The 15,473-nt window shown below is 41.5% G+C and overlaps 1 protein-coding gene across 5 annotated transcripts in view; it reads right to left on the bottom strand.

Moving 5' to 3' along the window:
* Positions 1-5,526: 5,526 nt before the first annotated feature.
* tdrd9 (tudor domain containing 9) overlaps positions 5,527-15,473 on the bottom strand; it is a 150,930-nt gene continuing 140,983 nt past the window's right edge. For 3 of the 5 annotated variants that reach the window (XM_073039764.1, XM_073039769.1, XM_073039765.1), the window contains 2 exons: positions 12,420-12,492; positions 5,527-6,026 (listed from right to left, as the gene is read on the bottom strand). In XM_073039764.1, coding sequence (XP_072895865.1) covers positions 5,940-6,026; positions 12,420-12,492 — 160 coding nt within the window. In that variant the 3' untranslated portion in view covers positions 5,527-5,939. The remainder of the gene's footprint in view (positions 6,027-12,419; positions 12,493-15,473) is intronic. The other 2 variants (XM_073039766.1, XM_073039768.1) reach the window with 2 other exon arrangements.

The following is a 15,473-nucleotide window of genomic DNA, read 5'->3' as shown; positions in this document are numbered from 1 at the left end:
CATTGTGTTACCTCACCTTTCCTTTTAATAACACTTTTTAATTGTTTTGGAACTGAGGATACTAATTGTAGTAGATTTGCAATTGGAAATTTTGTCCATTCTTGCTTGATATAAGACATCAGCTGCTTAACAGTCCGTGGTTTCCTAATATACGCTTCAGAGTCAATGGTACCTTCACATACATGCAACTCACCCATGCCGTGGGCACTGATGCAACCCCATACCATCACAGATGCTGGCTTTTGCACCTTTCGCTGATAACAATCAGGATGGTCGTTTTCATCTTTGGCACGGAGAACTCGACGTCCTTTTTTTCCGAAAACTAGCTGAAATGTGGACTCATCTGACCACAGTACACGGTTCCACAGTCTTTTGTCCATCTGAGATGAGCTCAGGCCTAGGGAACTCACCAGCGTTTCTGCATAGAGTTGATGTATGGCTTCCTCCTTGCTTAATACAATTTCAAGTTGCATTTCTGGATGCAGTAATGGACTGTGTTAAGTGACAATGGTTTTCTTAAGTACTCCCGAGCCCAGGTGGCTATAATTGTCACAGTAGCATGACGGTTTCTTAGGCAGTGCCACCTGAGGGCTCGACGATCACGCGCATTCAACAGTGGTTTCCGACTTTGCCCTTTACGCACTGAGATGTCTCTGAATCTTTTCACAATATTATGTACTGTAGATGTTGAAAGACCTAAATTCTCTGCAATCTTGCATTGGGAAATGTTCCTTTTGAACTGACTAACAATTCTCTCATGAATTTTGGCACAAAGGGGTGAGCCACGACCCATCCTTGCTTGCAAAGACTGAGCCTTTGATGGAGGCTTTTATACCCAGTCATGATACCTCACCTGCTACCAATTAGCCTGCTTAACGTGGAGTCTCCCAAACTGGTGTTACTTGAATATTCTGTGCACTTTTCAATCTTATTTTAACTCTGTCCCAACTTTTGTTGGGTGTGTTGCAGCCATCAAATTCTAAATTTGTGTATATTTACAAAAAAAAATTTACAAAAAATTAAGTTGGTCAGTAAAACTATTGAAAATCTTTTCTTTGTACTTTTGTCAGTTAAATAAAGGTTCACGTGAATTAACATATCACAGATTTTTGTTTTTATTGCATTTTGCAAAATATCCCAACTTTTCTGGAAATGGGGTTTGTAGATCCTATGTTTTTAATTATGCCTTGTCTGAAACAGGTTTTGAAATTCCTCAGGTACTTACTGATAATGATGCACCAACCTGGTGAACATTTTCAAGTGTGTCATTCACATCTACTGAATTTACATTCTCCATCTCAATTCAAACATTGAGTCAAAATTAGAAATTGGACAGTTTGAAAAAATTAAGTTAGGAATATTTAATCAGAAAATCCCTCTAAAATGGAATTGCTTTTTAACCGGTCAAATTTCTCATTATACTGGGAATGGGAAGTGGAATATGCCCTATATGGCATCCATGGCAGCACTTCCCATTTCCATTCCGATATATCCATCCGTGGCGATTTTAATTCCACTTCCCATTCCGATATGTCTATCCAAGGCCTCCTCCACTGTCAGGATAAGGCCACACTTAAGTTGGAGAACACCACCCTATATTCCGTTTGGGCAGCCTCCAACCTGATGGCATGAACATCAATTTTTCAAACTTCCAATGAATAGACAGTGGGAATATTTCTTGATCTAAAAAAAGCATTTTAAAAACATTGACAATAAATTATTATTAACAAAATTAGAAAGATATGGTATTAGAGGGGTGGCACATGACTGGTTAAATAGTTATTTGGAAGACAGGTATCAGTATGTACATATAAACAACTTGAATTCAAAACTTTTGAGGGTAACTTGTGGGGTTCCACAAGGTTAAGTGCTTGGTCCATTGCTGTTCATTTTGTACATAAATGATATATGTATGGTTTCTCAGACATTAGAATGTATATTATTTGCTGATGATACAACTATATTTTGTAGTGGGGAACATCTGAAACAAGTTTTGGATACAGTGGAGAAAGAACTAAAAATTATAAAGAAATGGTTTGATACTAACAAATTAGCACTGAATTTAAGTAAAACTAGATTTATAATATTTGGAAACCGTTTACCAAACTCGTACAGTAAACATAGAATAAATAATGTTGGAATTGATAAGGTATCTGAAACATAATTTTTAGGAGTGGTAATAGATAATAAAATTAAGCTGGGAACCACATATAAATTATATCAAAACAAAAATGTCAAAATCTATTGCAGTACTGTACAAAGCTCAAGATTTCTTAAATCAGGAATCTTTGTATACATTATACTGTTCACTTATAGTCCCATACATGACTTACTGTGTAGAGGTATGGGGAAATACACACAAAACAAATACAAACTCCATTTTTCTACTCCAAAAGAAAGCCATGTGAATTGTAAATAAGTTATGAGCTAACCAAATACAGTATTTATTCAACTAAACCCTTTAAAATTCAGAGATTTCACAGATTTTAAAATAATACAAATTATGTATAAAGCAAAAAATGGAGTTACCATAAAGTATCCAAAAATTGTTTAAAATGAGAGGAATTACTGCTGTCATCCTCTTCAGTTTCCTGCCCTTCTGAGCCACAGGGCCAGACTCAATGCCAAAGCCGCTGTTGCTTCCCCCAGGTAGATCCCCCCCACTCCCCCCCAAAAAGTACTCAAAATTGAGTATTTATTGTTGAGGGGATGGCCACAGGGGTGCTCTCTACTCTCTGATGTTCTCCCTTCCCTCTCCTGACAGTCACCTATTTATCTGTCTCCTGTAGACTTGTGATTACTTTCCTGTAGCTCCAGTTCCCTTACACAATCTCTAAGGAGCTGCATCCTGATGCACCTGGCGCAGACATGGCCATTGTCGTGGTTACTTGAAATGACCTGGAGACACAGATAATTCTTCAAGAAAATTAAACCTTTATTTGCAAACAAAGGCTGAGGCAATCAATGAACTTGTCACCGAAAGCCCACCGAGCTCCGGTGTACAGCATTCTTTATAGTAATTTCTTATCTCAGTTACATTTCGGTTTTATTAGCATACCCAATCAAGTTTTAATTGCATATCATCTATATATTAATTAATTAATCGCTCTTGCCTAGCCCTCGGTGCGCCACCATTATGTTTCACCCGTTCGCATTAGGGCCTTATTTGTGGCCAAGATTATGTTTTCCAGACAACCTCCCTCACAGCATCCTGTCCGCCACCGTTATCCCGTACTAAACAAAGGCTGAGTGTAATACATGGGATACATCGCAGCTAATAGTGTTGCAAAACAAGCAGGTGTACTGTAAGTGCCATAATATGCAGCTAAGAGAGTACAAAGTATCTAGTGAAAACAACACATAACAAAATGTGCCTAGTAAAATAATACATATTAATATTCGGTACCTAGCAGTGATTACATAGTATAGTAAATAGCTAATACATAGTGTTTATAGTTCAGGTATATATAGTGGTTATATCAGGTATATTTCTCAATACCATCGGGGTGGCTGGTAGTCTCCTAGAAATCCCACATCTGACACTCAGAACATAACACTGGCTCTCCAAATGTACCCCCTGTTCTCTCAATATAATACAGAAAAAAGATATGAACTTATCTTGTCTTCACCAGTTCTTGCTGAAGCCTTATTGAGCCAAAGCCTTGCTACACTTATTCAGATTACTCTAAAAACCACCACTCCAATGACAACCGCTTCCACAATGACTGCTCTGCTAGGCAGCACAGCTCTTTTATAGAGACTGGAGTTTTAAAGCTCTTCATCAGACCTGGATAGCAATGCTTGTTGCATCTGCGCAGTACTCCAATTGAAGACTCCTGCTGAATAACTTCCTTTTTAAAGCTCTTCACCAGGTCTGGATGAGAACACTTCTGTTCTACCTGTGCAGTACTCCAATTGAAATGATAGTACTGTCAGTTGTGAGCTTTTGTTTTGTGAATGTTAAGGGTGATGTCCATTCATGCATGTGCTGCAGTCAGCAAGTCCACAGTGATTTGCAGTTCAGACTACAAATGTACATAAATGCAAATGCCAACACACACAAGATGCTGGAGGAACTCAGCAGGTCAGACAGCATCTATGAGGGAAAATTAATAGTCAACATTTCAAGCCAAGACTCTTCCATCAAGACTAGAAAGGAAGGGAATAGAAGCCAGAATAAAGGACCCAGGGAATGAGGACATGCAGAAGCTGACAGGTGACAGGAAGAAAACGGAATAATGCAAAAAGCTGGGAGGTGAAAGGTGGGGAAGGCAAGGGGCTGAAGAATGAATGAATCTGACAGGAAGACAGTAGTCTATAGAATAAAGGAAGCAGACAGGAAACCAGAGGGAGGTAGATGATGAAGGTAATGGGCAGGTGATGGGGGGGAAAGAGACCAGACAATGGGACCACAAATAAAAGTAAAAGAGCAAGTGGGAATGGGCAATAGGAAACAGTGGGGAGTATTTAAACGGAAGTTAAAGAAATTGATATTGATGCCATCAACTGGAGGCTACCAGGAGTGAATATTAAGTGTTGCTCCTCCACTACAGTGAGGTTGCACTTCACATCCAAAACCTTTGCTGTCATTTATTGTACCTGGGACTTCCAGTGTAGCCTTTCTCTGTATCACTGGGACCTGACACAAATTGGAGGAAATCATTTCATTGACTGCCTCCACTCCATTTGCCACAATAGTCAAGATCTCCTGCGAGCCAAATATTTTAGTTCCACTCCCCATTTCCACAACCTCTTCCAATGTCATGTTGAAGACAGAAGCAGATTGGAGGAGCCATACCTCATATTCCTAAAACATTCATTATTTGTCTATTGTATCTCCCTAATTCATAACTAATCTGACTTCACTACATTTTGTGCTGGGACATGAACAGAAACTTTGGTTGTTATACCAACTAAGCCACTGGACAAAAATACAACATTATGGAAAACATGGATTTCAAAGCACCACAAGCAGAATTCTAAAATAAGAAATCTGTCATTTAGAGTGTCAAGATTAGATACAGACCAGCTATTAGTAGCCAACCTTGAAACTCTAAATGATGGATAACTCTGATTTCTTGCTAATTTGCATGTTTCTTCACATTAAGTATTCAGTGTCTGGGAGTGATGAATTAGATGTTCATGCCAATGTCACGGAGATAAGAAATACAAGCTTTACAGTATTTTGCGCTGTGGGAAAACATGGCCTGTTAAAACAACTAATGAAGATACAGTAAGGGAAGTACTCAGGAGCCAATCTGCAGTAGAACCATACTTTCCAATACTCTGGACAAACCAGACAGAGGTGAATTCAGTGACATATGCAGTTTATATAGTTATATTATGTTAATATAATTGCACCCAGATCCACCATAGTACCACCTGGCTATAATAAATAGACAGACAGGTAGATAAATACATTACTGAGCACAAGGAGATGCAATTCCAAATGGAATATATAGTTGAAATACTTTGTGTAAAAGACTTCAAATAAATTTCAAACTCAGACACATGACAGTGCTCATATTTGCACTTTATTATTATTCACCACTGAACAAAATAATGTTACAACCAGTAAGATACTTCGTGGTTTTGTTCATCAATACCAGAACTGCCCATCTTTTGCATACATCAACAAGGTGAAAGCAAGGTTATAACTGCTCGCTAAGGTCAATTTTTTTCTCATGTAATAAATTTTAAACTTAATTAACATGTTATTCTTTTCAATTATGTTGCTCAATTTGTAATAAAGTACTTTGTAATCCAGATTTTACCCAATTGCTTCATCATTTCTTTTGCCCCATAAGCTACAACAGTCCCTTTCAAAGAGGTCACTCAAATTTGCCTAGTAGGAGAAAAATATTATTCTGTACTTAACAGGCTCCATTTTTTCCTTAACATAAGGTTGCTGACCATTGCCACATCTTCAGAATGATGGTCTAAGGATTCAGAAGCACCAAGGAATGCAAGTGGTACAAAACATTTTTGCTTCCTTCTCCGGAACAACTCAGAAGTTCTGGATCTACCTGAAGGAACAAAAACAGTTTAGCTACAAAAAATGAAAAATGTCAGAAATACTAAGCAATTCAGGAAGCATCTGTGGAGAGTAAAAGTGAGTATTTTGATTTTAGTTATTTAAGCTGCATATTTATTAGGATTCCATCCTTACAGAATCTAACAGCACGAAAACAGGCTCATTTACCCAACTCCTCCACGATCTCTCTCCTGCTCAGCAAGCTAGTTCCATCTGCCTGCTTGGCCTATAATCAACAGATCTTCTCCTATCCATGTACTTATTTAGATTGCTTTGAAACACTGCTCATGAGTCTGCCTCAACTACTGTATATGGTAGCTCATTCGAAAATGTAAAGATCCTACACTTGGTGTGCCTTTTAAATATTTTGCCCCTGGATCTTAAAACTATGCTCTCTTGTTTTTAGCACACCCTGGGGGAAAAACATGTGCTTTCACCCTCATGATCTTATATACTTCTCTATCAGGCCACCCCTCAATCACCTACCAGGCAATAACGTCCTAGTCTATGCATCCTCTCCTCGTAACTCAGATGCTCAATAATCCAAATAATGCTAACAAATCTCTCCTGCACTCTTGATTAATACACCTTTACTATAACAGGGTGACCAAAACTGTTCACAATACTCCAAGAGAGGCCTTGCCAATGTCTTATTACTGCAAGAAGACCAGCATACCAAAAGCACCTTCAATTCCATTACACTCCCCAGGGACCTAAAATTCACTGTCGGTCTTCTATCTTTGTTTGATCTCACAAACACATCTCACATTTATCTGGATGGAAATCCATTTGTCAACCTTCAGCCCACATACATGTTTTTGTAATAACTGTCTACATAATCTACAACACAACCTTATTTCATTTCATCCATAAACTTATGAAATATGCCTTCTACATTTACATCTAATTTGTTTATAAATTACAAAGGTCCTAGCACCAACACCTGTGGCAGACGACAAGACAAAGGCCTCTAATCCAAGGACCAACTCTCAATCACCCTCTCCTTCTTTGCATTGAGCAAATTATGAATCCAATCAGCTCTCTCCCTTGGATCCCATCCACTCTAACATTTGACACTAGCCTGCATGAAGGACCTAAAAGGCCTTAGTAAAATCCATACAGGTAACATTCACTGTCCTACCCTAACCCATCCTTGAACAACTCCAAAAGATTTGTAAGACATATCCTTCCATGCACAAAGCTGTGCTGACTGCCCCATCTCCTTTAATGGGATGCCCAAATTGTGTCAGCTTCAGGGATTTAGATGCTCAAACTCCCCAGAGTACAGATAGCCTTTAAGGGTTCAGGACAGCCCTGCTAATTGGTAATCAGGTTTTAAGCACCAAGAATTGAGTTTTTAATGAACACCTGAACTGTGGTTCTATGCTCAATTGTAAGCCTACTAAGTGATACCACCTAGCTTTTGGTTTGTGCTAAGATCCAGTTTGAATCTTGCTTTGGATACCCCAGTATCTGGGTCCAAACCATCCTGGTCAAGGACTCTCATCACAGTATGATTGAATGAGCATGGACTCAGCGGGATTTTGGAGCCTTTCCTCAGCTGTGGCCAGCCACAGCAAGAAATCTCTCAGACAGAGCCTGAAGATACATGACCTCCAGGTCACCGTTTGCTGACTATGGCAGGGAGGAAGCCAAAGTCGCTCGGGCAATCAGTCATTCTGAAGAGACAGTCCATCTTCTAACCCCAGAGTGATTCTTTGGTGACCTAGGTTCTTGCCACAGCTTTCTTGTCCAATGCTCATTAGTATTTGAACTCCAGCCATCCCAGTTCCTTTCAGAGTGCAGAAAGGTAGTCTTCATTATCTCTCTTCTGACTGGAAAAGCCCTGGCCTGGGCCACCACGCATTAGGAGCACAGTTTAGAGACCTGCTTGGATTTGAAGGAATTCAGGGCTGCCATGATGAAGATGTTTCATCACCTGCCAGAGCCAGCCAACCCTTGAACCACCTGATGAAGATCTGACAGGAAGGGGACGGGGGCAGGTCAGTGGCGAATGTGAATAAATTTCAGAATTTGGCCCAGCAGAGTGGATGGAACAGGGAGGCCTATACCGTCACGGACTCAGAGATGAACTGAAGGATGCCCTCATCTTTGGAGGGACAGCAATGAACTTGAGGGTTCTGATTGACCAGTCCGTCTGTCTGGATAATCATTTGGCAGAACGACAGTGGGACTACATCAGGAAGTTGAAGGCAGCCAGTCTGAGCCCGGTCCCTACACTTTGCAACTCCACTCCCCAAGCATGAACCATAAGCAGTCTGTTGCCTGCTCAAGATCTAGTCAAACCCATGCAGGTCAGTGGCACTGGGCATCTGCCAATGAGAGATCCCAGCGGTGGAGTCAAGGTCAGTGCATTAACTGTGGGGAGGGTCACCTGCAGGACAAATGTCAGAAGCTGCAGCCACCTAGAGAACTGCTAAAACTATCTAGTGTCGGGAGGACTGTGGCAGTAGCAGCCACGACACCCAATCCCATGGATTCTGGTTTCATGCTAAAGATGCTCACCTGGGGTGAGAACTTGAGGCAGGCACAGGCTTCTGTGGACTCAGGGGCAGCAGGTAATTTTCTGGATTTATAAACCACCCAGAGGTTCCACATACCGCTGTGACTTGAGCCAGTCCATACTGATGGCCACTTGCTAGTTTCCGGGCAGAACTAGCAACAGACTGTAATGTTGTAGATGAGGTTAGAGGATCATGTGGAGGACATTAGTTTCCACATTACTGACTCTCCACTCATACCCTTGATTCTCCAGTACCCCTGGCTGTCCCAGCATAACACATCTGTGGAATGGAGGGAGGGGAGAATCATTGCTTGGTCCAGTCATTGTAAGAGGGTTTGTTTGTTGCACAAACATGTGTGCGTGGTGTTCCGACACCCAGATTCTCCCATGACCAATGACCAATAAGGGGGCAGTCATCACAGTGAATGAACCCAAGACCTTCTACAGACCTAGTCATGTCCTCAAGAGCAGACAAGCCAGTTCCAGCCAATGTGTCTGTGTGAATCCCAACACTGTCCAGTTGGGATCCCACAGGAACTAGAGAGAGGGAATCTATAGTTCAGGAAAGATCCAAGGAGATGCCCAAGCAGTCTGGAAAATTCACCGCCAGGTCTCCAAAAAGGGACAGATTCCTGTACGCCGATCCTTGAAGCCTGCTCCGGGGCAGGGGACAGGAACCCTCTAAACCGCCTCACTGTTATTGTCTGAGGATATACAAGGGGATTCGGACTCTGATTTGGCCAGTGTCTCTACGAAGGAACTTCATGAGTGTCACCCTTGTCACCCAAGTCTTAGGAGTTGTCCTGAAAGGAAGATCTGGAGGAGATAGCAACACCTAGACCGGTCAAAATCCCTTCTGTTTACAAGGACTTGGAAGGTCTTCAGTAAGGGAAAGGCCTCAACTCTTCCACCGCCCTGTCCCAACAACTGTTCTATAGACCCGCTGCCTAGTACCTGTTCCCCGGGGGGGGGGGGGGGTCAATTGTACATGCTCTCAGGCCCAGAGAGAGGTGCAATGGAGGAGTATATAAAGGAAGCTCTTGCCATGGGTTTCACTTGACCATCCACATCATCTGCCGGTGCAGGCTTCTTCGTACAAAAGAAAGATGGGAGCCTGCGGCTGTGCATTGATTATAGGGGATTAAATCATGTCTTTGTCTACCTGGATGATATCCTAATTTTCTCAAAGTCCATGGAGGAATATGTCACTCATGTCAGGGACATTTTAAAGAAGCTCTTAGACCATGGACTTTAATGTCAAGTTAGAGCAGTCAGAGTTTCATGTGACAACTGTTTCATTTTTGGGTTTCATCACCTCCAAATGCAATCTCAAGATGGACCCTATAAGATCCCAGACAGTGAGACTGGCAACCACCATCCAGTATCAAACAAGTCCAACGATTCCTGGGGTTTGCTAACTCCTACCAGAAGTTCATCAGGAACTTCACCTCAGTGGCAGCTCTACCAACAGCCCCAACTAAGAAATCCATGGGCCCTTTTGGCTGGATGATTGAAGGGGAGGCTGCTTTTGCAGAACTTAAGCAGTGGTTCAACAACAGCTCCCATCTTAGTTTCTCCTAACCCGAACTTTCCCTTCATTATGGAAGTGGACACCTCAGACATCAGAATGGGTACCGTCTCATCCCAATGATCACCTTCAGATGGTAAATTGCACCCACACACATTCTTCTCCAGTGGCTAACCCTGGCAGAGAGGAACTATGGCATTGGGAATTGGGAACTTCTTGCAGTTAAGTTACCTTGGAGGAATGGCGAAACTAGCTAAAGGGGGCCAAGAACCCTTTCATCATTTGGACTGACCACAAGAACCTCGCTTATATTCAGGAGGGCAAGAGGCTGAATTCCAGGCAAGCCGGGTAGGCTTTGTTCTTTAACTGCTTTGAATTTATCATGACCTACCAACTGGGGTTGAAAAACCAGAATCTTGATGCGGTGTCACATCTATTTGATGAATTGGAATGAGAGAAACAGCCTTCTACCAATTTGCTACAGGCCAGAATGGTAGCACAAATTCATTGGGATATTGACACACTTGGTCACAATGCCCAAGTGCAAGGGGTGATTCCTAGGAACTGCCCTCCAGGTAGGTTGTTTGTCCCAAGTTCTGTCTGATCCCAGGTACTCCAATGGGGACATTTGTTGAGAAATATCACACACCTTGGGATTACCAGAACCCTCGAGTTTATCAAGAGGAGGTATTAGTGGCCCGGAATGACACAAGATGTTCAGCAGTACGTGTAGGCATGTGAGGCATGCGTCCAGAACAAGGAATCCCGTATGTAATCTCAAAGGTTCCTCCACTCCCTACCTGTTCTGGAAAGACCTTGGGCACACATCTCCATGGACTTTGTCATGGGTCTCCCACCATCCAAGAGGAAGTTAATGATCTTGGCAGTTGTCGATCGGTTTTCAAAAGCCTGCAAGTTCATTGCCTTGGAGAAGCTACCACTACGTTGGAAACGGCTGAGATTGGCCTGGACCAAGTCTTCAGCATCCACAGATTCTGGTGGACATTGTCTCAGATCATGGTCCACAATTCACATTACATTTCTAGAGGATGTTCTACAAACTGATAGGGGCAACAGCAAGCCTTTTCTCTGGGTTTCACTCGCAGTCCAACAGCCAGATGGAGTGGACCTAACAGGAATTAGAATGTACTCTAAGATGCCTCACTTTGGAAAGACCAGATGAATGGTGTGACCATTTCTATGTGGGCAGCATTTGCCCACAACACCTTACAGCATTTGGTGTACAGGATGTCACCGTTCGGGTTCCAGTTTGGTTATCCTTTGCCTGTCTTTCTGGAACAAAAGGCTGAGGTTAGAATCCCTGTGGCCGAAGATCTCAAAAGTTGAGATCTCTAAAGTTTGGCGCCCAAGTTCATTGGACCCTTTGAAATCCCGAGGAAAGTAAACCCAGTGGCTTGCACCTTGAAGCTCCCCAAGACCCTAAAGATCCATCCCACCTTCCACATTTCCAAATTAAAACCTCTCTGCACTAACCCCTTAGCACCACCATGATCAGCCATGCAGCCACCCAGGTTTGTTGAGGGGGAACAGGTCTTCATGGCGAAAAGAGTTTTGGACTCTCACTGATCAAGGGATTCGTCAAGACCTTGTGGACTAGGATGGATTGGGCCTGAGGAGAGGTGTTGGGTGCCCAAAAAAACGATCTTGGGTCCAATTCTCATCCATGATTACCATCAGTGGCTCTCCCAGCAGCCTGGGCCGTCAGGAGTTAGCCATAGGAGAGGGGATCCTGTTATGAAATACCCCTAACAGTGCCAGCTTCCAGGATTTAAACACTGAAACTCCCCAGAGTATGGCTCGGTGTCATGGCCCCTTTAAAGGTTCAGGATGTTCCCACTAATTGGTAATCATGTTTCGAGTGCCAAGAATTGAGTATTTAAAGAGCACCTGAACTGTGGTTTGGTGCTCAATCACAAGTCTACCAGTGATATCACCTAGCATTTGTTTTGTGCTCAGATCCAGTTTGATACCGTGTCTTGAACCTTGTTTCAGATACCCCAGCATTTGGGTCCAAACCATCCTTACCAAAGACTCTCGTCACAGATCCTGTCTCTTAGAATCCTCTCCAGAAATTTACCTGCCAATGGTATCAGACTTATGGCAATGCATCTTCCTGGCTCATTTTGCTAACTAGTTAAACAATTACTGAACAGGTCTGGATGAAAAAATCTAGATTCTAAAAATACATATTCCATGAAGTTGTTAGTAGACCCTTTGGTTATTCACTAATTTACAAAGGCAATTCCAATATGGTAACAGTTAGTGAACAGTTACCCTTTAGGGTTAAATTGCAAGCATAAAAACACAACTACCTGATTCCACTGGTATGGTCTTTCAAAGTACTGAGATTTAATAGTTTCTCTGGGTTTCTTTCCAATAAAAATGCTGTAAATAAATTGAGAATTTGACAGAATATAATTTTTACAGTCTATCATACTATTTCCAGTTGACACAGCAATTATATTCAATCTATATTACATGACAATTCCACATCAAGTCTTGAGAAGTACAGAACTATTCACTACAAAGCTGGTGGTACAAGGATGATGGGAAAATGAGCAGAAAAGAAAGTCATCTTTCACAAGAAAATATATTAACAACTTTAAACCATAACTATCAGGAATATATTTTATAAATTAAAATTATAACCAAAATGACTGGGATATTTGAATTTGTTGTTTCTTGAATGAGCAAACTCAACCATGAAAAATGTCAAAGTATCAGCAATCAACTTAAAAAAAACTAATCAAAGTATTACATAAACAAAACCTGAAATGGCCAGTGAGATAGAAATTATTGCAATGCAACTATCTTCATTCAAAAGCAATTGTGCTACATCCTTTGCTGACAAGATAAACAAGCCAAATATCCTTCACATTCCAAAACTAAGAGCAAACACCACACATACTCACCAGCTCTTCCAACTATTTAGATTATAAGACATAGGAGCGGGATTAGGCCATTCAACCCATCAAGTCTGCTCCACCATTTTTATAATGTCTGATCCCAGATACCACTCAACCCTATTATACATGTGCCTTTTCGTCATATCGTTTGATGCTCTGACAATCAGAAAACTATCAACTTCCACTTTAAATATACCCACGGTCATGGCCTCTGCCTCAGTCTGTGGCAGAGCATTTCTCAAATTCACTACTCTGGCTAAAAAACTTCCTCCTTATCTCTGTTCTAAAAGGTCGCACCTCATTTTTGAGGCTGTACACTCTAGTTCTGGATACTTCACCATAAAAAACATCCCCTCTACATCCACCTTATCTGGTCCTTTCAACATTCAGTAGGTTTCAATGAGACTTCCCCACATTCTTCTAAATTCCAGTGAGTACAGGCTCAATACTGCCAAACACTCCTCATATGTTAACTTCTTCATTCCTGGAATCATCCGCGTGAACTTTCTCTGGACTCTCACCAATGACAACATATCCTTTCAGAGATGTGGGGCACAAAACTGTTGACAATAATTCAAGAGTGGCCTGACTAGTGTCTTAAAACCTGTAAATTAACCTTCTGAGAGTCTTGCACAAGGACGCTTACGTCCCTCTGCTCCTCTGATGTTTGAAGCTTCTCCACAGTTTGATAATTGTTCGCACTATTGTTCCTTATACCAAAATGCATTATCATACATTTTCCAACACTGTTTTCCATTTGCCATTTTTTGCCCATTCTTCCAATTTGTCCAAGTGCTGCTGTAATTGTATTGCTACCTCAGCATTACCTACCCTTACAGCTATCTTCGGATCATCTGCAAACTTTGCCACAAAGTCATTAATTTCGTTATCCAAATCATTGACAAACAATGTGAAAAGTAGAGGACCCAATATTGACCTCTGAGGAACAACACAAGTCACTGGCAGCCAAGCAGAAAAGGTCCCCTTTATTCTTGCTCTCTGCCTCCTGCCTGTCATCCATTCCTACTTCCATGCCTGTATCTTTCCTGTAATGATTTTACCGTTAGCAGTCTCATAAGTGGCAACGTATTAAATGCCTTCTGAAAATCCAAGTAAATGACATCTACTGCCTCTTCTTTGTCCACCCTGTTTGTTACTTCCTCAATTGACAGGAAAGATTTCCCTTTACAGAAACCTTGATGACTTTGACTTATTTTATCATTAGTCTTCAAGTACCTTTAATAATAGACTTCAAGACTTTCCCAACCACTGAGGTTAGGCTAACTGGCCTATAATTTCCATTCTTTTGCCTTTCTCCCTCATCAAAGAATGGCATGACATTAGCTATCTTCCAGTCCTCTGGGACCATGCAAGAATTGAGTGATACTTAAAAGATCATGACCAATGCATCCATTATCTCTTCAGCAACCTCTCTCAGGACTCTGGGTTATAGTCCATATGGTTCATGTAACCTATTCACTTTAAGACCCTGCAGTTTGCCTAGCAATTTTTCCTTTGCAATAGCAATGGCACTCACCCCTGCTCCCTGATACTCACGGACATTGGGCACACTGCTAGTGTTTTCCACAGTGAAGACCAATACAAAGTACTCATTAAATTCATCTGCCATTTCTTTGCCCCACCACCCATTACTACCTCACCAGCATCATTTTCCAGTGGTCCAATATCAACTCTTACCTCCCTTTTACTCTTTGTATAACTGAAAAACCTTTTAGTATCCTGCTTTATATTATTGGCTAGTATGCCATTATATGTCATCTTTCCCCTTCTTATAGCTTTTTTAAAAGTTGTCTTTTGTTGGATTTTAAAAGCTTCTCAATCATCCAACTTCCCACTCACTTTGCTACCTTATATGCCCTTTCCTTGACCTTTAACTTCCTTGTCAGCGACGGTTGCCTAGCCCTGCCATTTGAGAACAACTTCTGGGGGACCTATCTATCCTGTGCCTTATGAACTATTCCCAGAAACTTCAGCCACCTCTGTTTTGCCATCATCCCTGTCAGTATTCCCATCCAATCCATCTGGGCAAGCTCCTCTCTCATGCATTTGTAATTCCCTTTATTCCATTGCAATATTAATATAAATGTGTTATGCTTCTCCATCTCAAATTGCAATATGAATTCAATCATATTATGATCACTGCCTGCTAAGTGTTCCTTTACATTAACTCTCCAATAAGATCTATGTAGTTACACAATGCCCAATCTAAGATAGCCTTTCCCCGAGTAGGCTCAAGCACAAGCTGCTCTAAAAAGCCATCTCATAGGCATTCAACAAATCTCTTTGAGATTTGATACAACCCTGATTTTCCCAATCCCCTTGCACACTGAAATCCTCCATTACAATTGCGACATTACCCTTATTACATGCCTTTTCCAGCTCCCTTTGCAATCTGAACCCCACATCTTGGCTACTATTTGAAGGTCTATATATGATTCC

The sequence above is a fragment of the Hemitrygon akajei genome, chromosome 3 (assembly GCF_048418815.1).
Source record: "Hemitrygon akajei chromosome 3, sHemAka1.3, whole genome shotgun sequence".
Lineage (NCBI taxonomy): Eukaryota > Metazoa > Chordata > Chondrichthyes > Myliobatiformes > Dasyatidae > Hemitrygon > Hemitrygon akajei.
This window is presented reverse-complemented; position numbering and strand designations above follow the sequence as displayed.